The sequence below is a fragment of the Pipistrellus hanaki genome (genome assembly GCF_964339955.1).
Source record: "Pipistrellus hanaki genome assembly, chromosome: 15".
NCBI classification, from domain to species: domain Eukaryota; kingdom Metazoa; phylum Chordata; class Mammalia; order Chiroptera; family Vespertilionidae; genus Pipistrellus; species Pipistrellus hanaki.
Window position 1 is genome coordinate 42,849,577 of NC_140517.1, and position 26,552 is coordinate 42,876,128.

A 26,552-nucleotide genomic window follows, 5' to 3' on the forward strand; every position below is an offset into this window, starting at 1 on the left:
AGCAAGGGGGCAGAAACTCCGTCTCCAGGTAGAGGATCCCTCCGTCAGCATCCTTTACCAATACTCATATTCAACAACTATCACCTTCCAAGTTCTCCACTCCGTCACCTCTCTCCTTATGAGTTGGTCTAGCCCGGAGCAGCAGTTGTTTCTTTTTATCTTTATCAACTCCCAGCCCTTATGCGGGGTCTGAGCTAGTGACGAAAGTGTGCGAGCCTGAACCTCAGCTATGTGGCCGGAGGCGGGAAGGCGGAGTGAGGGCGGCTCGGGTTCGCGCGTGCGCGCTGCTCCGGGAGACGGCGTCCGCCCCGCCCCGCCCGCCGCGCTCTGCAGTTCCGGCTCTGCGGATTCCGCGCTCACGTTTCTTTCTCCCGAGGCTCCGGCTGCCTTTTGTTCTCCCGCTTCAGCAGCCCGCGAGGCAACTCTGATCGCAGACAGCTCCCATAGATTTTTCTGCTTTTCTTGGCGCGCGGTGGGCTCACCGGCCTTTAACGAAAGTGCGGCTGCGGACAGGCAGGCGGGCGCGGAGCTCGGGGGAGGCGCGCTCGGGCTCCCGGTGGCGGCGACGACTACGACGACCAGGAAAGCGGACGGAGGCGGCGCTTGAAAGAGCGGCGGAGCCCATGCCCCGAGACGGCGGGCGGGCCCGGAGAGACAAGTCCGGGGCCCGGGGCATGTCCCCGGGGCCCCCGTGAGGAGGCGGCGGCGGCGATGGAGAACCCGCCGCAGGAGGCGCCGCCCGGGCCCGGCGCGGACGGCGACGCCGCCGAAGAGGCGCCCGCCGAGGCCCAGTCTCCCAGCCCCGCATCGTCCCCGACCGATGGGCGCCTCAAGGCTGCGGCCAAGCGCGTCACGTTCCCCTCCGACGAGGATATCGTGTCCGGAGCGGTGGAGCCCAAGGACCCTTGGAGACACGGTAACTACAACCAAGGCGAGGGGGCGGCTCGTGGGGGTCTCGGGAGTCGGCGCAACGCCCTGCACGCAGGGGGTGCTCAGTACATGGCTCCTAATGATGACTTAAGCAGGTGACAGCCTTCAGGTAGAGATGGGATAGCTATTGGGCTGGGAGGGTGAGATGTAGCTCCTTTATACCCACCCCCCACCTCCGCCTCGATCGTTTCAGGAATTAAAACGACGAGCAATTAAAAGAAAGTTTGGGAAATTGGAAGGACGTTGGCCTCTGAGTTCATAGTTCCCCCCAGAGAAGGATGGAGAGAGCTATCGGGAGGAAGAAGGTCAGCATGGGTGCTGAAAGCGCAGGTGGAGAAGTCTGATGGGCCATGGGGATGAAAATGGTTAGGTTTCCTGGTCTACAAGCCCGGGGGGGGGGGGGGGGGGTGAGGAAGGGAATACATCGGGGCTGTGGCTGTGGAGGGGGCGGTAAATCCCGGGGTCGGGAAAAGGGAGTCCAGGTAAACTCCCAGAAAAGGAGCAGAGGTGGTGGCCCATTTGGGGTGGGGGAGATAGTCAGAGGTGCTAGATCTTGTGATGAAGAAGGAGAAAAGTCACTTCGTGCTTGGAAACAATACATCGGTAGTCGTTCAGGCGCAGGGGCCTGGTTATAGAAGGCTCTTCTTTTTTCCCAGCCGAGAAAGAACTGGGGAATCGGAGTTGCTGGTCAGTAGAAGGTGGGAACATTGGAGAAGGTGGGTGGCTTGAGGTGTTGGGAGAGGAAGCAGACCTTTGGATTGTAGGCCCCTGGAGAAGGTCAGGTCAGCGTTGGCCCTGAAAGCAGCTCGCCGGAGGAGTGCTTTACGCACAGGCTGGAAGGTGGAGGGCAGCGGTGAGGGTGAGTCCGTGTCTGCCGGTGAAGTCTGTCTTGCTGGGGCGGAGAGCCTGCAGAGAGGGAGCAGACGGCCCCCGCTGTGCAGAAGTTGCTCTGTTGGCCCTGGGTGAAGAGGAGGGGCTTTTGCTAGTCTGTGGCAAAGGAGGGATTGATGGTGTGAGGAAATGTGGAAGCTGAACACACAGGGAGTCCACCATCAATGCCAGTGTGACTACTCTTAAAGAGGCAGGGGTTAATTTAAGATTCTTTTTAATATATATATATATTTTTTTTTCTTGATTTCAGAGAGGGAGAGAGAGATGGAAACATCAATGATGAGAGAGATTCATTGATTGGCTTCCTCCTGCATGCCCCCTCCTGGGGATCAAGCCTGCAACCCGGGCTTGTGCCCTTGACCGGAATCGAACCTGGGACCCTTCAGTCTGCAGGCCTACACTCTATTATTCACTGAGCCATCTGGGTAGGGCGTAATTTAAGGTTGTTGGCATTGGAAGCCAGCCAAGTTCTTGGGTTCTGGGCCTCAGGGATAGGGGTCACTTTTGGGTTGGAAGAAGGGAAGAGTGAGAATGGGCCCCGGCTGGAGCATGGGATTCAGTCCGGAGAGCTCAGAGCAGGCAGGGGAAGACCTGGGAGGACAGCAGGGTGGGGAAGAGCAGAGGCTCCAGTTCAAGTCCTGACTCTCATTTTCCCACTTCGTGACCTCAGACTGGTAACCGAATTCCTCTGAGCCCCAGTTTCCTCATCTGTAAAGTGGGTGGTAATACCCATGCCTTCTGGCTGGGGTGGCTTTCACCTATGAACCAGGAGGTCATGGTTCGATTCGTAGTCAGGGCACATGTCCTAGTTGCGGTCTTGATCCCCAGTCAGGGATGTGCTGGAGGCAGCCAATCAATTATTCCCTCTCATCATTGATGTTTCTCTCTCTTTCCCTTTCCCTTTCTCTCGGAAGTCAATAAAAATATATTAAAAACAACAACCTCTGTGCCACAGGGTTTAAGAGAGGAATAAATCAGATTGTGTGTGTGAAAAGTTATTGGCCAAGGTGAGCCTTCATGAAGCTGCAGTTGTTATTGGTCATTTTAGGGCCGAAGTCAGTTGATATTGGCCATTTTAAGAGCCAGTCTAGAGGAGTTGGTTCACAGGGTCGGGCCTGGATGTGTCTGCTTTGCAAGTGTCCAGGAGAGGGGCAGAGATGGGACTCGTGGGCCTGGGGGAAGATGGCCGTTGGTGGACCAGCGGGTTGTAGTTCAAAGGGTCTTGGCTGGGGCTGCAGGGAGCAGTGGGTGGGTCTAGGAGGAGGGGCGGAGATTTTTGGAGGTGATCCGTCAGCCGTGAGAAAGCAGAGGACCCAGTGGGAAGGGTGATGAGGTGTAATCCTGGGGCCTACTGTGCTGACGTGATTCCAGGGCCAAGCGTGAGGAGGAGTTGCTGGGTCTGAACTGGGAGAGAGGTCATTCGGGAGCTGTTCCTCCATCCTAGATGGAGACGTTGCTGGGCCCGGAGATGCAGAGCGCCCCTGCCTGGGAGAAAGCAGCCGCGAGGAATCGGGGCCCAGCACGGGTGCCTGCTCAGCAGAGCCTCGCCCTGGCGGAGACGCTCTGGCCCCTGGCAGCCTCGGGCTGGGGTAGAGGAGGGCTGGGACGGGGACCAGAGTGCTGGCCCCACTGGGTGGGAGTCCGGGAGGTGTCTGCCTGAGGGCGGGACCCATCAGGCTCTGCCAGAGCCGGAGGCTTTGTGGAGATGAGGGGCTGTGGAGGAGGGAGATTGTCAGGGAGGTCCCAGGCTCCCAGAGCAGAGTCCTTCCCTGGCTCCCATCTCACGTGGTGTCCCCACCACCCCCGTTCCGGGGCCTGCTTGTTTTCTCCCTCTACATGTTACACCCATGTTCGTTTTGTGTTAGTGGTCTCTCCCCCACCAGAATGGGAGAGCAGACCGTGTCTGTCCTCGGTCCCTCGAAGAACATGCAGCGGTTACGGTTGAAGGAGAGCTAGTGGGCATGAGTGCAGCCGTTCTGAAAGGGGGAGGCCCAGCCAGACCAGTGTGCTTCCAGGCCTCCAGCAAGGCACTGGCTCCTCAGCTTGTTTGTTTCCTCATCTGGGAACCAGGATCCCTGCCCTGCTGACCACCCAGGAGCCTGAGCCCAGGGATGAACCTCCTCCCGCGTGTGGCTGGGGAGAAGGTGGGGTGGAAACTATGAGACCTGCCTCAGTGCTGCCAGGCTGGGCATGTGTACGCTCTGCCCTCAGCGGAGGGGAGGGTGTGGAAGTGGGCACCAGCAGAGGAGGGCTAGCTGGCTGCACCTCACCCCACCCCATGATTCCAGCTCTTCTGAGGGCCGAGGCCAGACTTGCACCGGGAACCCTTCTAGATCAAACTGCAAGAATGACCCAGGGCTCAGCTGTCCCAGCTGCATGCTGCGCAGGGAGGCGTGGGGCTTGCAAGGCATGTGACACTGGCCACAGTCTGGGAGCTTGTCTTCTCTTCCCTCGTCCTACCAGTGACTCACGCACCACTCCCTGACCTCCAGCCCGGGGAGTCAGTCCTGCAGTGTGGGAGGGGGTACTGCCACCGGGAACTCCGGTGTGGAGAGGAGGTGTCTGCAGGTTGAAGGGCCCAAAGGTGCAGCCACCTGAGCTTGGGAGGGGGCGGTGGAGGCAGTGGCCATGTTGTTCTTAAATGGGATCAAAGAGAGTGGAAGTGCCTTACTCTTTGTTCTTATTGAAACCTGGGCTGCAAATTTAGTCCTCGAAACTGGTTGGACAGGTAGAAATGACCTATTAGTGGTAGAGAGAGGCCCTTGGTTAAAATTCAGCTCATTTGTGCCGTGGCTGGGTGGCTCAGATGATTGGAGCGTTGTCTCATACACCAAAAGGCTGCCAGTTCGATTCCCAGTCAGGGCACGTGCCTGGGTTGTGGGTTCTGTTCCTGGTTGGGGCGTGTGCAGGAGGCGACCGATCAGTGTTTCTTTCTCTCTCCTTTCCTTTCTCTAAAAATCAATAAATTACAGCAGTAACATATTCAGCTGAGGATTTAAACATTGGTTCAGCTTGTTTGAGGATAAGTGGTGGCGTTGCTGGGGAGTGGGGAATGGGGCTGTGGGGGTGGCTTGGACACCGGGCACTGGTGCATTGGTCCATTGACAAAGTCACATTGGCCGTGTGACTTTGGGCCATCAACAGTGTGACTTTGTGTGTGATTTTTCTGTCTGTAAAATGCAGCTGACAACAGTACCTCATAGGGTGATGGTAAGGATTAAGTAAGATAACAGTCCTTGGGTGAGAAAGGTGAAGGGATTAAGCAAAGACACAACAAAAAAACCTTGTAGACAACAGTATGGTGATTCCCAGAGGATGGGGGTTAGTTAAATGGAGACGTGGCTGGGGGTGGTGAACACACGATACAACATACAGATGAATTTTATTAACCAATGTCACCCTAATAAATTCAATTTTTAAAAAAAGATAATAGCCATAGTGAATGTTCAGCAGATGCCTCCTTTGCATTTCTTGTCATTGCCCCACCTAGAGTCTCTAACCCTTCCTACTGCTGTCCCTGACCTACTCCTGTGAGATGAGTGCCCCAGCCATCCTGGGCATGGAAAGACATCCAGCCTGATCCTATCTGTTACAAGCTGGGTGACTGTGGGCAAGTTGCCCAACCTCTCTGAGCTGAAACTAAATTCGCATGCCTGTACCATCAGGCTGAGAGCGGCTTTAAGGGCACCAAGATTCTAATCTGGAAGCCTTAGCCCTAGCCTCTCCTGGTACCAGCCGATGACGAGTCTCAACTCCTCCCTGAGCCTTAATCCCCTCTGTAGAATGTCCCCCGCCCCCACTCCAGCCACTGCCCTGTTGGGACATGACCTGGTTGGTGGTGCTGTGGTGTGAGTGCCTGCTCCGCCAGGCCAGCCAGGCCCTTTGCACACTCAAACTCAGGCAGGCTGCCCTCATTCCTTCCACCAACTCTCTATTTGTGTCCGCATCATATTTCCCTCTTCAAGGGCAAAGACTGTGTGAGAGTCACCTCTGTGACCTCAGTCTGGCCCACAGGAGGGCTCAGATGCTGGGCGAATGGCAGAGGAATGAGGTTTGTACTTGTATCCAGGGTGGTATTTGGGAGAAAAAGCTCATTGGCGTAGTTAATCCAGTCTGTGCCAGCTTTGGCCCTTCTTTAGAGGTCTGCAGGCCAGCTTTGGCACCATCAGGAGCCAAAAAGAGCATGCAGATCTGGCGCACAGTAGGCACTCAGCAGATAGTCATTGAGGGAGGAGTGGAAGTGCATGCATGTGTGCGTGTATGCGTTCTGGAAGTGAGGCATTGTGGCTACCATTAGTCTTTCACTGTCATTTTTTTAAAAAAAAAATTTATTAATTTTTTACAGAGAGGAAGGGAGAGGGATAGAGTTAGAAACATCGATGAGAGAGAATCATCAATCAACTGCCTCTTGCACATCCCCAACTGGGGATGTGCCCGCAACCAAGGTACATGCCCTTGGACCGGAATGGAACGCGGGACCTTTCAGTCCGCAGGCCGACGCTCTATGCACTGAGCCAAACCGGCTTCTGCTCACAGTCATTGTTAAGAACCGTAGAGCCAGGTGTCTTGGCTATAAGAGGCAGTCTTGGGATTGGGGGCTAGGAATCTGTTTCTGCTGCAAAGCTCCCCAGATTTGACCATCCTGTGCTCAGTGGTTCCTTATTCAGCTCATCTAGCCAACACTCAGCGGTTCCCTATTCAGCTCATCTGGCCTTTTAGACCAGTGTTTCCCAACCTTCTCTCATGATGAGAATCACCTGGTGGAGTTGTTAAAACACAGATTCCTGAATCCCAACTAAGAAGTGCTAAACTAGAATTTTTGGGAACATATAGGTAAAATTGTATACTTAACTAGTGCTCTAACACAGATGTTATATACAGAGCACTAAGTTAGGTATGCAATTTTACCTATATGTTCCCAAAAATTCTAGTTTAGCACTTCTTAGTTGGGATTCAGGAATCTGTGTTTTAACAACTCCACCAGGTGATTCTCATCATGAGAGAAGGTTGGGAAACACTGTTTTAGACCCCAGCTCAGGGGTGGCTGGGGTTAGCCTCACAGACTTGGGTTGGAGCAAATTGAAATGTCTGACTTGAGATAACCATAGAAATTGGAGTTGGAAGGCAGCCTGGTGTGGTAGAGCGGAGAGGGTCCAGGTTGAAATCCCTGCCCTCTGCATGACCTTAATAGTCACCTCTCATTGCCTTCCAGTGCCTGCCACTGGACTAAGTGCTGTTCTTTCCAGTTAGTAGATGAGGGAATGGAGTGCAGAGAGGCAGTAAGTGGGGGAGCTGGGATTCAAACCCAGTCTGGCTCCGGAGCCTGCACTCTTGGCCCCTGTGGACTGACGCTCTGTGCTTTGGCTGCTGCATTCAGGCTGCGTATGGTGTGCTTTCTTCTTCTATAACCCAGCACCCTTTATAAAAAGGAGGTGACAATTCTGGCCTGGCAGGGCTGTGGCAGGAATGAGAAACGGACCAAATCAAGGGTGTGGCCCAGTAGGCACTCAGGAGGTTCACTGTGGTTCTTGGACAGGTGTCCTGCGAGGTTCCTACTGTGCTATCCCTGTGTCCTCGGCGTGGGGTTCTTGTTTGACCCTTGGCCTGAGTTCTTACTGTGCCGCACAGAGCCCGGTACGTGCTGGATGTTCGGTACGCCATGCTGACTGTGCAGTCTGGCCCTGCAACAACCGTTCATTTAGCGAGGTGAGGCCGTGCCAGGTGTGGGGCTGGGGAAGACAGGCCGAGGCCCTGTTCCGTGGAGTGGAGGAGATGCGCAGTAAACAATTCCAATAAAGCACAGCGCCCCGGACTCTGGTTAGGAAGAGCTCACGGGTGTATGCAGGCAGGCAGGGCAGAGGTAGCTCCCTGGAGGAAGGGAATGGGGTCTGAAGAAATCACAGGGGTTAGCCAGGTGAGGAGCAGTGGAAGGGTGTGCAGAGTGTTGGAGGCGGAGAGAGCTAGTGAGGTGAACAGAAAAAAGCCAGCCTCACCGGAGTGGGGAATCGAGGTGGAGGCGGGAGGGTCGGAGGTGAGGCTGGACAAGGTGGAGGACCACCTGCCAGGTGGGACCTCCTGGCCTGAGGATGGTAGGAGACAGTAGAGGGTTTTAAGAAAGGGCATACCTGGTGTTTTTTTTTGTGTTTTTTTTTTTTTTTTTTAATTGATATTTTACAGAGAGGAAGGGAGAGAGATAGAGAGCTAGAAACGTTGATGAGAGAGAAACATGAATTAGCTGCCTCCTGCAGACCCCCACTGGGGATGTGCCTGCATCCAACGTACATGCCCCTGACCGGAATCGAACCTGGGACCCCATCAGTCCGCAGACCGACGCTCTACCACTGAGCCAAACCGGTTTCAGCATACCTGGTGTTTTTAATAGAACCTTTGGGTGGGGGGTGGCAGAAGTGGGGTGAGACCGAGGCTGGGAGACCAGGGAGGTGGCCATAGGCCAAGAGCCTGTAGACTCTGGGCCATGTGGCCCTGCGTTGGCTAGTAGCTAACATTTGACTTCATTGGTTTATTCATTAGGTTTAGCTGAATTCCTCCTCTCCTTTCCCCTCCTCTTCCCCCAGAAGGCTTTGCCATCACCAGTGTTTTCGGTAACACTCTAAGGTGACAGTTTTCCCCATCCATTCTCCCCTCCCTTTCCCCCTGGTCGGGTTATCCTGCCCCCTCCCCCGGGGGGTGGTGGGTAGCACGTGATACACCACCTCCTCCCATGTGACCTCAGCTAGTGGCTTTGCCCGTGTCATCTCTTTAGATCCCACACTTCCCAGGCCCAGGAGGCAATAAAAAACAGTCCCAGACCCTGCTCGGGTCCTGGCATAATATAGTTATCCTATCGCTCTTGTAAAACCCAGGGAATTCTGAATTTCAGAATATACCTGGCCCAGGGTTCTCCAGTAGGCAGTTCTTGAATCTGTGAGTTGGTAGAAATATGATGGGCAGCTCGGGGTTCCTGCTTTGAGTTTACTGGGCACTCAGCTTCACTGCCTCAGGGGCTTGTTTGTGAGGGATTGGGGATCATTCCCTGCGTGCACAGCAGCTGGAACACTCACTAGCTGTTGCAGGCACTCAGGAAGGCCTAGGTCAAGTTGAATGAGGACAGCCCCTGCTGTGAGCCCGCCCTGGCTCCCTCTCTAAAAGCATGGCAGCCTCACCTCCCTGCGCCAGATGGGACAGGAAAGCACTCGGCCCGGAGGGACCTCCTGGCCTGGGTGTGAGTCATCTGCATGAACGCGCGCATGGCCAGAACCTCCGGCCACATGGCCTGTGTGAGGCCCTCGGACAGAGGAGACGTCTGTTCCAGAGCTCTCTGACTCCTTGGGAGGAGCCTGGCCTTCGCAGCTGGGAGCACACCCGGACTCCAGCCTCAGGCAGGTCCTACCTGTCACTGCTCCCAGGCGGGCACCGCCGCTGCTCACCGGGCCTGACGCTGCCGGGCTGGTCACTGCCTCGAGGCAGCTGGAGGAGAGTGGGCAGCTCCCTCTGGCTGAGCCCAGTGGGGCTCGGGGGGAGCTGCACAGGAAGCTGGTCTGGTGTTTCCGTTAGTGAGGGAGAAGGGGGTTCAGAGGCATCATCACGCTTTGGTCCTTTCCCTGAGTTTGGAAGGCCGCTCCATGAAGGCAGGCCATCACGGTTTAGCTCAGGGTCCCCAGAATCCCTCAGTGCCCCGCACTCCCCAGGCCCTCACAGCGGGTGGGGTGGTGGATGGAGGTACACTCTAAAGTTAGCCTCACCCCCTCCCTCACCCTCTGTAGCTGGTTTGGAGCCAGTGCCTCAAGGTGGGGGTGCTGGTTTGGAAGTGTCTGCTGACAGCCACTTGGCTCTGCGACTTGCCTGCCGCCCTCTCCCTCTCCAGCAGAAGCCCGGGTTTGGAGCTCTGGTCGGGTGGGCGGCCTCTGTTGGAACCCTTTGGGATCAGACTCGTGTGCCACCTTCACACCCACTCTCCCATCTCCCCACAGTCTTCCTGTCACACCAGCTGCCATCACCATGCAGTGGGAGAGCTGGTGGCGTGTGCCCCTCCCCCCTGTGCAAAGCTAAGCACAGCTGAACACACTGGGTTCCTCCGAGCAGCATGGCGGGCGGGCTGCCGGAAGGAAAAGGCACACGGGGGAGTGACCCTGCGGAGGGTCCTGCCCCCAGGCCACGGTGATGGTGGTGGCGGCACTGGCGGTGGTGGTGGCAGTGGCAGTGGCGGTGGCGGCGGCATTGGCGGTGGTGGTGGAGCCATGGTTAGGAAGCTCTTACCAGACCCGGTCTCCTCACAAGCACTCACTCATTTAATCTTCCAGCAGCCGGAGGGGACAAGCCAAGCCACGCTCAGGGTGCCAGGCCACACAGCTAGTCAGGGGAGAGCCGTGGCCAAAGCAGACGGGATGGTTTTCATCCTGTTCTGCTCCTTCTAAACCTCAGGAGAAAGTCCACACCCTGAGGCAGGTGGGAGCCCTCCCTTCCCACTCAGCTGTCCTTCCCTCCCACTCCAGACCCCTCGGTGATGGTTCCCGCTGCCCAGTGCGCCTTTGCCAGTCCCCCTGCGTTTCCGACCAGCTCCTGCTCATCCCCCTGCTGGCTCCCGGCACCTCCTCAGCGAGGCCCTCCGGAGGCCCGGAGTGCTCCCACGACACCTGCCACGCTGCTGCTATTTGTTGGGTCCATCTCCCCCCACTGGACCCAGAAGCTCCGAGAGGGCCTGCATCTTGTCCATCCGGCTCCCGGAGGAGGCAAACCACTAACACGCCAGGCACCTTGTGACACCCGGGCTTGTCCTCAGAAGGGTTGAGTGCCGGGAAAAGAGCAGGAGGGTGTCATTCTTTGGGTTATTTGTTTACGCATCCATTTCTTCATCCATCCCTTACTGACACACCCGTTTGTCTGCTCTGCTCTGCCTGTGACAGGTGGAGTGCTGACTGCTCTCCCTGCTTTGTAGTGCTCCCTCTGTGTTCTCGAAAAGGCAGACCTCCTCTCCGGATTCACATTACACTTTGTGACCCACACCTAGTCCAGGGTCCCTGCACCGGCTTTGGTGGCCCGACCCCTAAGGTCCTCACTGACCATGGCCCGGTTGACAGCAAGTTAAAACGAGGCCCTGCCCTCCTGCAGCTCGGGTCCAGAAAAGAGGTGTGAAGGGGGAGGGGGACAAGTCTGCCTCCGCTGTCCCCTTGTCTGGGCTGGGAGACCCCGAGCTAGTCAGCCTGGTAGGTAGGTGGTAGGAGTGTCGGACTGGGACACAGACCTGTCTTTGCTCTTGACTTGCTGTGGGTTGTAGGCCAAGGCACTGCCCTCTCTGTGCAGCAAGGTGGTGTCTGAGGCCCTGGCCAGGAGGTCAGGTGGAACATCATGATACACCCCGGTTGCCGGTTCAGTCCCTGGTCAGGTGCACGCAAGAAACAACCAATGAATGCATAAATAGGTGGAACAACAACTTGATGTTTCTCTCAAATCAATCAATAAAATAAAGATGGCGTCTGAGGTCCTTTCACACTGTGTGTGTTTCCCCATCTCTGCATAGGTCACACCCACAAATTACGGGATTGAATGGGTCTCAGGACCTCCTCCCCTTCATGGGGTGGGGCTGAGAGAGCCTCGGTTCTGATTACTGATCGGCCTTCCTACCTCTGTGACAGGTGACCTAATTCCCTGTCCCCCCAACAGCAAGGCGTGTCACAGGAGGAGGAGGAAGATGTCAGTGGTGTCCAGCCTCCCAGCTCAGGCCTCCCTCCTCTCTCCTCTTCCTCTGTCTCATTCCTTGACCTGTACCTGCTTTCTTCCCCAGTTTTGGATCTTCACTTCTTCTTTTTTTTTTTTTTTTTTAAGATATTATATGTGTACATATCTTTCCATTGCCCCCCCCCCCTCCACCCATACATGCCCTCCCTCCCAGATCCTCACTTCTTATCCCATCTCTCCCCACTATGACCAGAAAGTGCTGTTTCCCTGGGGAGCCTCCTTCCTTGCTAGGTCTGTTCTCAGCCCTCGGGATTTGCAGTTTTTGTGCCCACAACCAAAGTACACTCCCACTTTTCTGAGCTCCCCTGGCCTGGCCCTGGGAGGGCAGGGCTGGGACTGTATTGGTCACTGTTCTGTGCCAGCACAGCTCTAGACACAGGGCACGTGCTCAGTAGGTGTCCTTCCATTAGGATGGAGGTGGGGGGTGGGTAAGGGTAGACCCCAGAGGCCATGTCCTCTGTGAACCCTGCTTGACTTCCCCTGTCTGGCAGCACCTGACCCTGACTGGTCCTGGGGAAGACGTCCTAGGCAGGTTGGCCCAGCGGGTGGGGTAGGCCCCACCTGACTATTGAGCAGCACCAGCCGTGGGGCCCAAATGCCCGTGCTCCCTGACCGCCTGCCCAGAGATTCTGGTTCTGCAGAGCCCTTCCCATGTCCGGAGCCTGGGTCACCTTGTTTTACCGATGAGGCCAGGGAGGAACAGCCTGGCACTCAGACAGGCCTCCTGCCCATCTCCGCAGCCACCTCTGGAGCTGTGAGGGGCAGGGCAGAGTCCCAGAGGAGGCAGGTGAGAGGCCTGCCTGGTCCTGGCTTTGTGATGCTGTTATTGGTAGAAAGGTTTGGACTCTGGGGAAATGGACATTCCGCTTCCACCCAGCACAGGGCGGAGGGAGTCTCCCTCCTCACCCCCTCCTGGAGCTGGGGGGGCAGCTGGGGGGGGGGCGGGCAGCTGGAAGCCCTTGATGGCTGTGACTAAGGGAAGGATCACTGCCTTGATTCTTTTCTGACCATAAAGGTAAGGTCTGTTCTTTTGAAAAAAAGAAAAAGAAATTGGGAAGTCTAAAGAAGAAAATAAAAATTGCTTGCAATCTCACCCAGTTTCCCCCCCCGCCCCCCCAAAATCCAGCTCTGTTGAGATGTAATTCGTATACATTTCATCCTTTTAAAGTGTGCAAATCTTTGGTTTTCAGTGCTGCAGAGTTGTACATCTAACATCACAATTTTAGAACATTTCCATTGCCCCCAAAAGAAATCTTGAACTTCATTACCTGTAAGTCTTGCCCCTTCCACCTTTGATCTCAGCAGTCACATTCTTTAGCTTCTGGACATTTCATCATGGAATCATGTGATAAGTGGCCTTTCGTGTCTGGCTTCTTTCACTTAGCGTGATGTTTTCAAAGTTCATGCATTTATCTGTCCGCCATTCCTTGTTATTGCTGAACATATGTTCTGTTATACGGATGCCCCACATTTATCTATTCATCCGATGCATATTTGGGTTGTTTCCACCGGTATTGTGAATAATGACGCTGTGGGTATTAATGTACAAGTTTCTGTGTGGATGTGTATTTTTTTCCTCTAGGAGTGGAAGTGCTGGGTCACATGGTGACTGACCATTTGAGTGAGTGATTGTCAGCCGTTTCCCAAACTACTTCTCACTTGACATTTTCCTTCTCATCCTTGTCGCTGTCTGTCCCTTTGCTTCTCGCCACCCTGGAGGGTATGAAGTGGGATCTCATTGAGGCTGTGATTTGCTCTTTCCTGACGACTGACGGCATTGGGCACCTGTATATCTTTGGAGAAGGGTCTGTTCATATCATTTGCCCATTTAAAACTTGGATTGTCTGCCTTTTTATTATTGAGTTGTGAGAGTTCTATATATATAGTCTGGGTGCAGGCTTTTATCAGAGAAATGATTATCGCCACCTGGAATGTTTTCAACGTCAAATGCCGGAGCATTTCCTTCCCATCTCTTCGCTATGGCTAGATACCCCGCCGCAGACAGATAAAAATAAAACTGGGAGGATACTTGGTTGAGTATCCTGTGTTTTCGCTCCATTTTCGCATTTTGTACGAAGTACGATTAAAATATATCACTGGGCCATTGTAATTTGTTCTCACCATTTCCGCATTGCTGAGCTTTGAGGTCCTTTTCAGTTTCCAGTTGCATAAATAATGCAGTGACGTTCATCCTTGTCCATAAATCTTCATGTTTATCAGGGAGCTTTCTCTGAAGAAATTCCTAGAAGGTGGCTTTACCAGGTCAGAGGTTAGGAAGGAAGCTTTGAAGCCTCAGATTCCATCTGTCCCTGCCTAGGACCATGAGCATTGAGTCTGAGTCATGTCGCTCTTTAAAAATGTTTTTATTACTGCTATATGCCAACAGGGTGATTTTAAGGACTGTGGTTATCTTTTAAAGAAGACACACACATATAATAGGATTGAATGTATATGGTGCCAATTACCCCCAGTGTGTCGGGTTGGGGTGGAGTAAGAGTTACAAATAAGTCTTATGCTGATAGTCATTGGAAGTTTTAAAAGAGCACATTTGTCTAAAAGAACTGGAATAGAACCAGGGACCTCTCGGTGTATGGGAAGAGGCTCACACCAGCTATGGCTTGATTAAAATAAATGAGTGAATTGCTCGGCCGGCATGGCTCAGTGGTTGAGTATTGACCTATGAACCAGGAAGTCACGGTTTGATTCCCGGTCAGGGACATGCCTAGGTTGTGGGCTTGATCCCCAGTGGGGGTCGTGCAGGAGGCAGCTGATTAATCATTCTCATCACTGATGTTCTATCTCTCTCTGTCTCTCCTCTCCGAAATCAATAGAAATATATTTAAATAAATAAATGAGAGAATGATATTTGCATTTGGGTATCTTGATGCCAAGATGGTGTCATGTAATGAGTACTCCTTTGATTAGCTGTTAACCTGCTTATTGTCACATTATAATTATTATCACATTATAATTTGGGGAGTTGTTTTTTTCATGTCTTTTGCTTAATTTTGTTTTGGGATCTCTAATAAGGTCTCCTTTTAGAACACTGATTCTTGGAATTTTGTTGTACAGACAGAAGTCCCTCATTTATCATTTGCCGTGCTGGGAAGGTGCGGGAAGGGAAGCGAGACACCTCTTTCCTTCTGGAAAAGTCACTTTCTCCTTTGCTCTTTTTCTGGGTCTCCATGGCAGGTCCCGGCCCAGCCTGAGCAGCTGGGGTGGGGGTGGGGGTGGCGGAGCGCTGGTGGCTGCGGCTCTGCCTGGGCCTCAGTGGCGGTGCTGTGTAGGGGGAGGGCGCGTTAGTGGTGGCCAGTCCCAGGCAAAGCGACAGCAGATTACAGAGAGGGTCCCCTGTGAATGCAGCTGCAGCCACTGTTTGCTGAGCACTAGGCTGAGCAAGCTGGTGAAGCTGGTGGGACCCTCATTTTGTGACTCAGAGCCATCAATCTCTTGTGCAGAATATGGCCAAAGCCAGGCAGTTCTGTCCAAGTCCCTGGACACATCACTCAGCCACGGCTGCAGAGGCTCCGTGAGTCCCTGGAGCCCAGACTCAAGCTCCTTCACTGCAGGGCCCCACGTCAGCACCCCATGTGGGAGGATGCCTTTTATCCTGCCCCCCCCCCCCCGCTCCCCCAATAGCTCCCTGATGCCTGTTATCTGCCCTGAAGGCTGTGGTCTTACTGTGGGCTCCTGCCTCATCTCAGGGGTCCCCTCGACCTCTTGATTTTGCTCCAGGAGCCACATGCCAGGCCTGTTTCCTGCGCCTGGGAGGGTTTCCCAACTTTTGTGTAGCTGATTGTTCACATTAACTTCCTGTCTTGTGCCCTGTCCGCTCAGTGTAAGCAGCTTGGGAGCAGATTGTGGGCTATTGGGTTCAGTGCTGTAGCCCTGGCAACTAGTCTAGTGCCTGGCACTATAGAAATATTGGAATGAATGAGTGAATGAATGAATTTCTGACTCTTATTAACCTTTAAGGTCTCCACCTAAATGCTCTTCCCTAACTACTGCTCCCAACCTAAATTCACATGCTTACCTTTCCCATAAGAGTGTTTTTCTTTAACTTAACATTTGTTTTATTTTTATTCTTACCTGAGGATATGCTTTTATTGATCTTTCGGGGGGGGTGGGTACAGAAACATGGATGTGAGTAACATCAATTAGTTGTCTCCCACATGTGCCCCAACTGGGAATCGAACCCACAGCCTTTTGGTGTACAGGACGATGCTCCAACTCAGCCACCCAGCCAGGGCTGATTTGACATTTGTATTTGTGTACTTATTTGTCTGCCTTCCTAGCAGTTACTCCCCAGGTCTGTTTTGTTTTCCATTGTCTGCCCAGCCCAGGTTGTTCGGTAAAGAATGACTACACCCGAAACCGGTTTGGCTCAGTGGATAGAGCGTCAGCCTTCGGACTGAGGGGTCCCAGGTTCAATTCCGGTTGGGGGCATGTACCTTGGTTGCAGGAGGCAGCTGGTGGATGTTTCTCTCTCATTGATGTTTCTAGCTCTCTATCTCCCTCCTTTCCTCTCTATAAAAAATCAATAAAATATATATTTTTGAAAAAGAATGAATACATGTATCCTTTAGTTCCCAAACAGACCTTCTGAGGGTAAGTGTGGTTAGGCAGTGGGAAGTTCCAGGCACCAGGTTTCCATTCCTGGGGCCTTGGATGGACCAGTAACTTGATTTTCAAATTCCAAACTAGAGCTTCCCCAATGCCCCGAAGTGCAGCTGGCCATCTGGTCCCCCTGACCGGATGCCTGAGGCAGGCAGCCTTAAATAGCCTGCCTGCTTCTGGCAAAGCTGGTTGTCCCCTGAGGGGCACCGACTTTCTCAGAGACCCCCTTCCCTGGGCTTGGCCCGTTGCCTCCTGGAACTTTGGTGGGTGGCAGTGATGGGCAGCAATGAGCACTGAGTGACTTACAGACCTTTTTCAAGCACCTTGGTGCCCCGACCCTGTGCTGGGTGGGTCTCTGCCTGTTTGCTTCATTTGACCCTGACAGTGACCTTCAGTTTCCCAGAGGCACTGTCAGCTCTCGCTGAGCCTTTGCACACACATTCCTTCTGCTGCAACAGTCTCTCCCTCCCTCTGCTTTTTACATTATTGTTATTAGATTCTTCTCTCGGCGTGTGAACTATGTAAGTCACATACATCTAAGTTAACGGGTAATGTAATGAGGACCTGTGAGCTTACCTCCCAAATGAGGGAGGGGTAAGAACATTGTCACTAACTCACCCCTCCTGTGGCGGGCGGGCGGCACCGGAGCTCCTGCCTGCCGAACTGAGTGCTGTGATTGGCATGCCGGGCGGTGATGGTGTGTGTGCTTTTTTAGGTTTATAACCTGCGTGTGCATGCTGAAAAGTATGGTGTTTAGTTTTGCTTGTTTTTGAGTTTTTATAAGAATGTCACTGTGCTCCCAGCTTCATCCATGTAAGTGCTCCAGAGCACTCCATTACATGGCCAGGCCTTAGATGGCCCATTGTGCTGCTAGTGGGTGTTCGGGCCGCTTCCAGCTCTCATGGTTACAAACTGGTGCAGCTGTGAACCTTCTGGTACGTGTCACCTGCGGCGTGAGGGGCTTTCTCCGGGCACAGCCCCCGGGTGGGGTTGCTGCTGATGGTTGGTGAGTCTGTGCAGCTTTAATGGTCACGCCAGTCTCTCTCGGCTCTCCCCTCCTTTACTTGGCTAACTCCTGCTCGTCCTCTTAGGCTCACCTGTCCTCCTTTTTGCCTTCAAAGATATCTATGGAACACCTACCATCCGTCAGGTGCAGTTATTTTTTGGGGAGCAAAGGTAAATGAGGCGCACAGCCCTATGCTCACCGGGCCCAGTGGTATTAGGTACCACTCCTCCGGGAAGCCCTCCCCGGCCCCAGGACTGAGATGGGTGCTCTCCGCGGCTCCCCTGCCCCGGGCCCGCCTCCTCTATGTAGCGACGGTCTGTCTCCCTCACTGGACAGGTGCCATGTTGTATTCAGTGAGTGATCAGAGCTGTTTTGAATGCTGTATCCCCAGCAAGTCCACACGAGGTGAGGGGTTCAGTGAAGGGTTTGTGGTGAGCTAAGAAGCTCACACTTGAGGCAGGTGGGATTAAGAAGAAATGGAACCCAGTATTTAGTATTTGCTGGAGTTCACCCTGGGCCCCAGGCCCATCTGGCCCAAAGCCCAGCACTTCCTCAAATGGCTGAGCCCACAGACGCCTGGCCTGTGGCAGGTGGAGGAGACCCGCCGCTGCCCTCGGCAGTTTGGAGCGGGGACGCCGCCCAGCTGCTCCCTCCCGGGCCGCGCGCGGGGCTGGGGCGGTGGGCGGGGCAAGTGGGAGGCCCCCAGCCCTCTGGGAGCTGAGGGGTCAGGGTGGGTGTTCTGAAGGAGGCTGTGGACACCCTTGCAGAAAGTGGGTGAGGTGAGAGTTGTGGGGTCTCTGGGGATGTGCAGGGCCATTGTGGGCTGCAGGTCAGTGACGACAGAAACATAAAAACTGGTGTTTGCGGGGTACCCACTGTGCCAGACTGGGCGCTGAGCTGGTTCTGTCTGCGCTGTAGCCCACGCGGTAGCTGGGACTGTTGAAGGCGGACCCTGAGACTCAGAGGATGGAGCCCAGCTCACCTGGCTAGTTGATGATCACCCCCAGGAGCCCTGCCCGCATGGCGGCGACTAGCAGGCCTGCCAGGGGCCTTCCTCCTGCCATGTGCCTGCACGGCGGGCTGGGAGCCGGAGCCGCGCTCTCCTTTGGAGGTGGGCAGGCTGAGGACAGTGCATGGCCCCCGGAGCCTCAGCTGTGTGTGGAGGCCGGCAGCCGGCGGCTCCTTCGTCCTGAGCCGCGCTCCCAACCGCAAAAGCCCCTCGAGGGCTCTTCTCCTGCTGCTGTTGGTGCTCGTTTGTCCGCGAGTCTTCCCTCTGCGCCCTCAGCCTGTGTCAATATTTGTCTGGGTGAACAGGAGTGCGTGTGACCAGTATTTCCGAGCCGGTGGCAGGACGGGGAGGCAGCAGGCGCCAGGTGAGCCTCCCGCTGGCGCCCATGGCGCTGAGACCTTTGCTCATCCGGCGGCCACTCTAGGGCGTTGCTGAGGCGTCTGCCTGGCCCAGTGAGAACACCAGTTACCGTTGACCAGGAACCAGCCTGTGCCAGGTCCTTTACCCGTGTGATCTCAGTGCCCGCTTCTCTGCGTGTCTCCGCCTCATAAGCCCCAGTTCCCAGATGAGAAGACCCAGCCAAAGAGAGATTGGGGCCCTCTCTCTCCCCTGACAGCTGGGGTCTGTGTAAGTGGTCAGGGCCGGAAGCCACGGGGGCTGCGTGGGGTAAATGAGTGTTCCTGGGAGGGCACAGGGCCAGTTCCAGGGTGGGGAGGTCCTGAGTGCCAGCAGGAACGCCATTGGTGCCAGCTCTGCAGGCCACATGCACTCACTTGTGTTTTGTTCTTTCTGTCTGGTCTTGAGCCAGGCAAACCTAGCCATCCTGGTGGCCAGGACTTCTCAGTCGAAGTTCTACTCCTTTCTCTGCCAAACCGGCTCGCCTTGTGGATGGTGGGGGCAGTTCTCAGAGAAGGGGATCTGGCCCTCAGACACCCCAAATAGGCACCACCAGACACACGATCTGACCCTAGAGGCCACCCCTCAACCACTAGGCCACGCCATTCCTGTGCTGAAAAGGTGGATTCCTGTCACAGGCGGAAAGCCACCCTCGTCCTCAGATGCACACACCCCCGTGGGGCCTCTCCCAGAGGACTCCCCTCGCCGCCACCAGGCCCTTCCCAGCAGGAAGCCCTCGGTCAGCGGCACAGCCCTGTGTTTTGTGAGTGCCATGTCTCTGCTCACGGCAGGACTGCGTGCTTCTGGCAGTCAGAGCGCCGGTACATACTGAGCTCTGTGCAGTCCTGTGCTGGAGACTTGGCAGTGGCCACGGCAAAGCTGGTCCCACCTCACAGGCCCATTGTCCAGAAGGGGAGGGGAGAGAGACAGCCAGCCAGCAGCCAGCAGGGCCGTTGCAGACGATACCGGGGTGTGGGAGGAAACGAGCCAAGGGCTGGGATAAATATTACAGTGACCAGGCTGCGGGCCGTGCTTGGCTTAGATAATTGAATAGTGAACGCTATAATTGCTCCACAGGGCAGGGCCATCTCACCCCCACCTGATGAATTGCGTTTTGAAGGAAGCCAGGCCTGCCTCACTCTCCTCTCTGTCCCAGCTGGGTGTCCTCAGCAGTTCTCCACCTCCCTGCGCCTCCGTTTCCTCCTCTGGAAACAGTGGGGAGAGTGGTTGTGAACAGAAAGATTGTCAAGTGTGATTAAGAGCCAGGACTGTGCCCCTAGCCGGGGTGGCTGTCCCATGCACCGAAAAGTTGCTGGTTCTGTTCCCTGTCAGGGCACATGCACTGTTTGCGGGCTCAGTCCCCAGTAGGGGCATGAAGGAAAGCATCCAATGGATGTTTCTCTCTCTCCCTCTTCTTTCCTTTCTCTCTAAAAATCAATAAAACATACATTTTTTAAAAAAAAAAAAAAGATGAAGGACTGTGCAGCCAGACCGGGCTAGAATTACCCAGCTCTGCCCTTTTCTGGCTCTTTGACCTTGGGTAGACAGACTCCTTAATTCACCTTGCCTCAGTTTCCCTATTTGAAGAATGGGAATAAGAAATCCTACCTCACAGGGTTATTGAAAGCAGTAAATGAGATAATATACCTAAAATGCTATGTAAGTGTTGGCTACTCTTAGTAATAATAATAATTTAGAATTAAAAGTTGCTGTTAACAGCCTGGCCAGGTGGTTCAGTTGGTTGGAGTGTCGTCTTGTAAACCAAGGCCGGTTCCATTCCCAGTTGGGGCACATGCAGGTTAGATCCGCAGTCAGGGGCTCATACGGGAGGCGACTTACCAGTGTTTCTCACACACATCCATGTATTTCTTTCTCTCTCTCTCTCTGACTTTCTCTGTCTCTCTTCCTCCTTCCCTTCTTCCCTCCCTTCCAATATCTCTCTCTAAAAAAAAAAGTTGTGCCTAAACCGGTTTGGCTCAGTGGATAGAGCGTCGGTCTGCGGACTGAAAGGTCCCAGGTTCGATTCCGGTCAGGGACATGTACCTTGGTTGCGGGCACATCCCCAGTGGGGGGTGTGCAGGAGGCAGCTGATCGGAGTTTCTCTCTCATCCTCTCTATGTTTCTAACTCTCTATCCCTCTCTCTTCCTCTCTGTAAAAAATCAATAAAATATATTTTTTAAAAATTAAAAAAATAAAAATAAAAGTTGCCTGTTACACAGCTGGGACTCTGGTGCTCAGTGCGCCCTGTGTGACCGGGGACTGGGGGATTAAGGCCCTGACCTTCCCCTTTATCCAAGAGCACACTGGCCCTATCAGGCGCCTCCTGTGGTAAGTGGTGTGTGGTCGGCTTCATTCCTTCTGCCTGAAGAGACTTGGAAACCTTAGATGTCTTCTGACCGCACGTGTTTCCGTAACGGGATCTTCAGTTGGGCAAACTTGGAAGGTCAGGGTGGGGGGTGGGGGGGACCGGAATGGGCCCCTGGCATTTGCCATCTGTGCCCTTCACTGACGTGAGCAGTCCTTCCTCATTCCCGCCTGGGGCCCTGATCCAGGCAGGATTCCTGGCTGGTTGCGTGAGCCCAGCCCACCCCCTGAAGCTGGCCGTCCTTCCTGAGCCCTGATACTCCCCTCAGGAGGAGGCAGGAGAAACTCCTCTCGCCCAGGAAGCTGCTGGCATCAGCAGGCCTGGGGAGGGGCACCGAAGCCTGCGAGGAAAGGGCGGCCTCTCCTGTGGGGTCTCCCATCCAGGCTCCAGGGCCCAGCCTGTTCTCTCCCGCCCTCCGCCATGCGGCTCCCTGGGAGACAGAAGGAAGACTGTATTCACAGAGCCAGTCATCTCATTCATTTATTCACAGCCATTTACTTGAGATCCTGCAGTGACACCCCTGGACCAGGGAGCCCTGGTGTAGGACAGAGTGAACAAGTAAGCATGCAGATTGGGTGCGTGCTGTGAGGACAGACACTGGGGAGTAACGGGTGCGTGTGTGAGCTGCTCAGGAGGGGCCGGGAAGCTTCTCAGGGGAGATGACACTGAGCTGAGACCAGAATCACAAGTGGGGAGCTGGGAGGGAAGGGGTACAGATACTAGTTACAGACCTGGAGGCAGGAACGAGGCCAGGGGTGGGTGGGGGGAGCTGGGAAGCTGCACGAGCAGAGGGTGAGGTGCGCTCAGTCCCCCATTGCCGTTGGGGAGGCCTTGTTCCTGGTGAGGAGGTCTCAGTGTCAGTGGGGTCAGAGCCCAGCTGTTCCCCACCTGCCGCCATACCCTTAGAGCGCACCTGCCTGCCTCTGAGGGCAGGGGTTGTGAAGGGGCGCGTTTTCCTTTCCTGGGGGGTCTGCTCAGACTCCCTGCACATCCTCACCAGGCTCCTGGGCAAAGCGTGCCCTGGGTGAGCGCTCCCTGAGCTGGGAACCCAGAGGTGCCATCTGGGTCTCCTCAGCCCCCCCTACTCTGGGCAGGGACAAGCCGAGGGGTCACCCGAGCAGAGGCTCAGAGCGTCTTACAGCCCCGACTGGCTGGGGGGAGGGGTGACCCTGCTTCCCGCTGAGGAGCTGTTTCTCAGCGGCACCCGCATTGGTGTGCTCAGGAGCAGACTGCCCGCATCGCCTTGGCAGCATCGGGGCAGCTGGCTGGGCCTCTCTGCTGGGGAAGGTGCCATTTCCTGAGCCCCTGGTGGTCTGTGCCCTCCTCATCCGCTGGGTTACTGGAAGGCTGGTGCGGCTGGAGGGAGCCTGAGTGGTGGGAAGAATAACGCATGACCAGGGTCCCTTCATTTTTCCTAAAGGGCCATAGGCAGAGCTTTCTCTGAACATGCCGAGCGGTAGAAATCCCTGCCTGGGCCTCCACCTCCTGGCCGAGGCAGCTGCTCTCCTGCCCTCTGTCTGGGCTGTGTCACTGCCCTCATTCTGTGACCTGGCTCCCTGGCACCCAGCCGCTGCCCCAGAGCCCTCCTGCCCCAGAGCCCTATGGGAATAGGGGTGTACTGCTCTGTGCCGGGTCCCTGGGCGAGCTCCCAGCCTGGGGGGAGGGTCTTACAGAGGAGCCGAGCTGGGAGGCTCAGGGCCTGGTGTTGTGACTGACGTGGGTGGGTGTCTGAGGTGAGGACTCCAGAACTGACCTCCAGTCTCAGTTAGGAGGTCACATCTAATGGCCACGGGGGCTCAGCAGGGAAAGAGGGAGCCCCCTGAGTGTGTGGTCACCAGGCAGTGCCTTGCTTTGTCTTAGGCTGAGGGTCCAGGCGTGTTCCTTTCCCAGGAGTCCTGAGGGCTCAGTGAGCTCAGGACACAGGGGCCACCGAGGTGATCGCTCAGTAATGGGAGCTGTCAGTGGGTCCCTACCAGAATAGGAGACACTTGCCATCATCAGGCTTGTGGTGGGAGCCCCGATTCTTGCCCCCTTGCTATGTGCCTCAGAATTCTCCTTTGATGACCCCCTTCTAACTGTCCTATCCCTTGGAGTGCGGGCAGAAAGCCCATGTTCCCCCCCCCCCCTCCCTCCTTCCCTCCCTCCCTCCGTCCGTCCCCACTCAGTTCTGCTGAGCACCCGCTGGGCCAGACGGAGGGAGCCACCCAGGCTGGGCTTGGCTTTGTACTTAGGTTGTCACTGAAGGCCAGCCTCGGCCGAAACCCAAGCTGACAGCCCCAGCGTGAGCCGCCTTTCCCTCCCAGCCCACACGTGGCCTCTGTGCCCCTTGTGAGCCACCCGCTCTGAGCAGCTGCTTTTTTCCATTTCACTTTTTATTGTGGACATTTTCAGACATTTAAAAAGTTGAGTATAATGAACTGAAGAACCCACTTCCCAGCTTCCATCATGATCAGTGTTTGGCCAGTTGTCACCCTCCATGCGGCCCCACCCCATTCTTCTGCAGCTCGTCCTAGGTGTCTGTCATTTCGCCTGTGCAATGTTCTGCGTTGCTTCTGAAACAGTGGGGACACACAGCCCCAAGCCAGACACCTGTCCTCTGCTGCCATCCCCCCAGGCTGAGGGCGAGACCCCCGGGGAGGTGGCCAGGCTGGGGCTGTGCTCTCCGCGTCCCTGCACTCGGTGGTGGGCTGTGTGCTGTGCCTGGAAAAGCACGGCCGCTCCCTGGCACCCGCCCTGGCAGGTGGCTTCGGGCTGCCAGGAGGCCCAGCAAGGCGCCCGGGGTCCTCTGTCCCTGACTCCTCACAAGCACAGGATTTTCTTTCCCCTGTATTTCACAGCAGGTGGCCCTCCCGAGCGCACTGCTCTGCACTTGCCTTTTCCATGTAATGTATCGGCTTTGGGTCCCTGTTGGCCCAGGGAGAGTGTCCTCATTCTGCGGCCGCCGGAGATCCAGCGCCAGGGAACTGGGCTTACTGGCTGCTCCCCTCCGTGGAGTGGGGGCAGTGGGTATGAGGTAGAAGAGCATTCTGGACGGAAGGGTGCAGGCCCCGAGGCTTTGTGAGCAGACAAGGATTGACTTACAGACGCTGAGCCAGGTCTGCCCGCACGCCTGCACCTCTAGGATGGCGTGCCCCCATCCTGCCGTCCTTCCCCTCAGCCACCTGCGGGCCCTCCTCTAACACCCCTGAACCCTCCCGATCGCGCCCTCACAGTCTTCACTCCTGTACTTTGTGCAGGAAGTTCCCTCTTTGCTGTCTCACTCTTCTACCACTCGAGTCTCTCCCTTCCCAGCAGAAAACCCCCGCCAGCCCGCCCCCGTCCTTGTCTCCGCTGTGGCCTCGCGGTGCCTCTGCCACAGCTGCTGGGTTTTCTCCCTGGCCACGCGGAGGGCTCCGGTCAGGGCCGGGGGGTAGGTGGCTACTTACTGACGGGCTGTTCCCCAGCAGCCCCTCTCACTTGCACACGGGGTCCCGGTCCTGTGGCGGGCCTCTGGAGGGCGGCTGCCGAGGGGCAGCACCAGCTCCCAGCTCCCCGGACCCCAAACCCCAAGAAAAAGCTGAGTCCCTGTCCTGATAGTAGAGCAGGCTGTGCTTCTCGGCTCCACACCTGGCTGTCCAGCCTGAAGCCAAGGGCCTGCGGACCTAAGCGGGGTGGGCAGTCTTGGCAGTGACCCCCCCTCCCTTCCAGCTGCATGACTTTGGAGATAGTGTCAAGAGACTTCCCCTCGGCACAGGGGGTAGCGGGCTGAGAGCTCTGCTCTGCAGGATTCTGAGGAGGATTCAAGACTCGGCAACAGCCTGCCTCTGGTGGCTCAATGGATTGAGCGTTGTCCCATGGACCAAGAGGTCCCGGGTTCGATTCCCAGTCAGGGCATATCCCCGATAGGGAGCATGCAGGGGGCAGCCAGTCAGTGATTCTCTCATCATTGATGCTTCTCTCTCCCCATCTCTCTTCCTCTCTGAAGTCAATAAAATGAATTAAAAAAAAAATAAAAAGTCTCAGCAGCAAAGTGCCTGGCAGAATGCCTGGCAGGGAATCAGGGTGAATACAGAGCAGCTTTGTACAGGGAGCGCCCTGAATGTCAGCTCGTGTTTCACAAAATGAGTCGTTTCTGGCAGGGTCTGCGCCCCGAATCCCTCTCACCTCCCTCCAGGCTTCCTCTCCCAGTTGGAACGCAGACTCCCGCCCCCTTTCCACCACCCTGCCCCATCCCTGTCCTAACGGCCAAGCCCTCCGCCCGGATCCTCTGGAATCGGAGCCTCCTGCGTTGGCGCCCTCACCCAGGGGTCGGGCTTTGAGGTCAGGGAGACCCAGGCAGAGAAGGGTAGGGTTGGGGGAAGTTGATTTTTCTTAACTAAATATATGAATTTTTAAAAATATGTTTTTATTGATTTCAGAAAGAGGAAGGGAGAGGGGAAGGGAGAGAGATAGGAACATCAATGATGAGAGAATAATCGATCGGCTGCCTCATGCACGCCCCACACTGGGGATTGAGCCCACAACCCGGGCCTGTCACCTGATCAGGAATCAAGCTGTGACCTCCTGGTTCATGGGTCAACACTCAGTCGTGGTGGTCTGGCTCCCAGCCTGTGCGCAGGGCCTTTCTGTGCCCTGCCCCAGGGTGTCACCAGGATGGAAGGGCCCTTACAGGGACACTGCACTTGTCACTGTGCTGTGCTAATCCAATGGCCTCCCTGAGGGAACACAGTGGCCTCCCCGCCCCGCCCCGCCCCCCAGTCTCCCTAGGAGCCCCATTCCTGTAGAATACAGCCCTCCCAGACCTCCTGTCGCTGCTCTGTGCCCGGCCCACTGTGTCCCCCTCGCTCCATCGCACCCATCACAGCTCCTCCCTCCCAGGCCCCTGCCCACTGCTGTGATTGTTCCTGTCTCATCTGTGTCCCCCACTAGCCATTGTAGCCAGGCTGTGAGAGCTGGCTCCCTTCCCTCTCTGTTCTCCACACACACACACACACACACACACACACACCCGCTGTTGCTTCCTGGGTTTGACTCCCACTGGGACGGATGACTGTCTGTCCCCGCAGCTCTGGCTGTCAGGGATGGCCTGCGTCATCGCCGCCCCCTGGCGTCCAACCTGCCCTTGCATTTCGTGGGCGCCTTTGCACCTGTGTGCCAGCGAGACAGACTGCTCTCTGCCTGTCACCTGATGCTCGCAGGCATCCGGTTTCTCTGTTCCTTTGTGAGGGCCTCAGCAGGGGGAGGGGAGGCAGGCTGTTTACTCCACAGCCTCTCCTGGGAGACTGGTGCCAGCTGCTGGGGCACAGAGGCTCCCGAGAGGCCCTGCCTGCCAGCTGCCCCGGAGCTCCGCCTTCCCCCGGGGCCTGCTCAGAGTCCAGGAGTCCCCTCAGCCGCCTCTGCCCCACCCCTGTCTCTCCCTCATGCCGGTTAAGATAGTGTGAGGATAAAGCCATGCACCGGGGGTGTTCCAGGCCCCTACGCCTGGCTCTGTCCTCTCTGAGCTTGGCTCCCCAATATCATAGGACCGAGCATGGAAAGTTCTAGCATTGTGACCTAGCCAGAATTCAGTCTCCTGCTCAGTTGACCAAGCACTGTCCTGCCAATGCCAGCTTCTTGGTGTCCC

General features: G+C 55.8%; 1 protein-coding gene across 1 annotated transcript in view; it reads left to right on the forward strand.

Annotated features, from left to right (window-relative positions):
- The first annotated feature begins 297 nt into the window (after positions 1-297).
- PPP1R37 (protein phosphatase 1 regulatory subunit 37) overlaps positions 298-26,552 on the forward strand; it is a 39,538-nt gene continuing 13,283 nt past the window's right edge. The window contains exon 1 of the mRNA XM_084860731.1: positions 298-916. Within this exon, the coding sequence (XP_084716857.1) occupies positions 712-916 (205 nt within the window). The 5' untranslated portion in view covers positions 298-711. The remainder of the gene's footprint in view (positions 917-26,552) is intronic.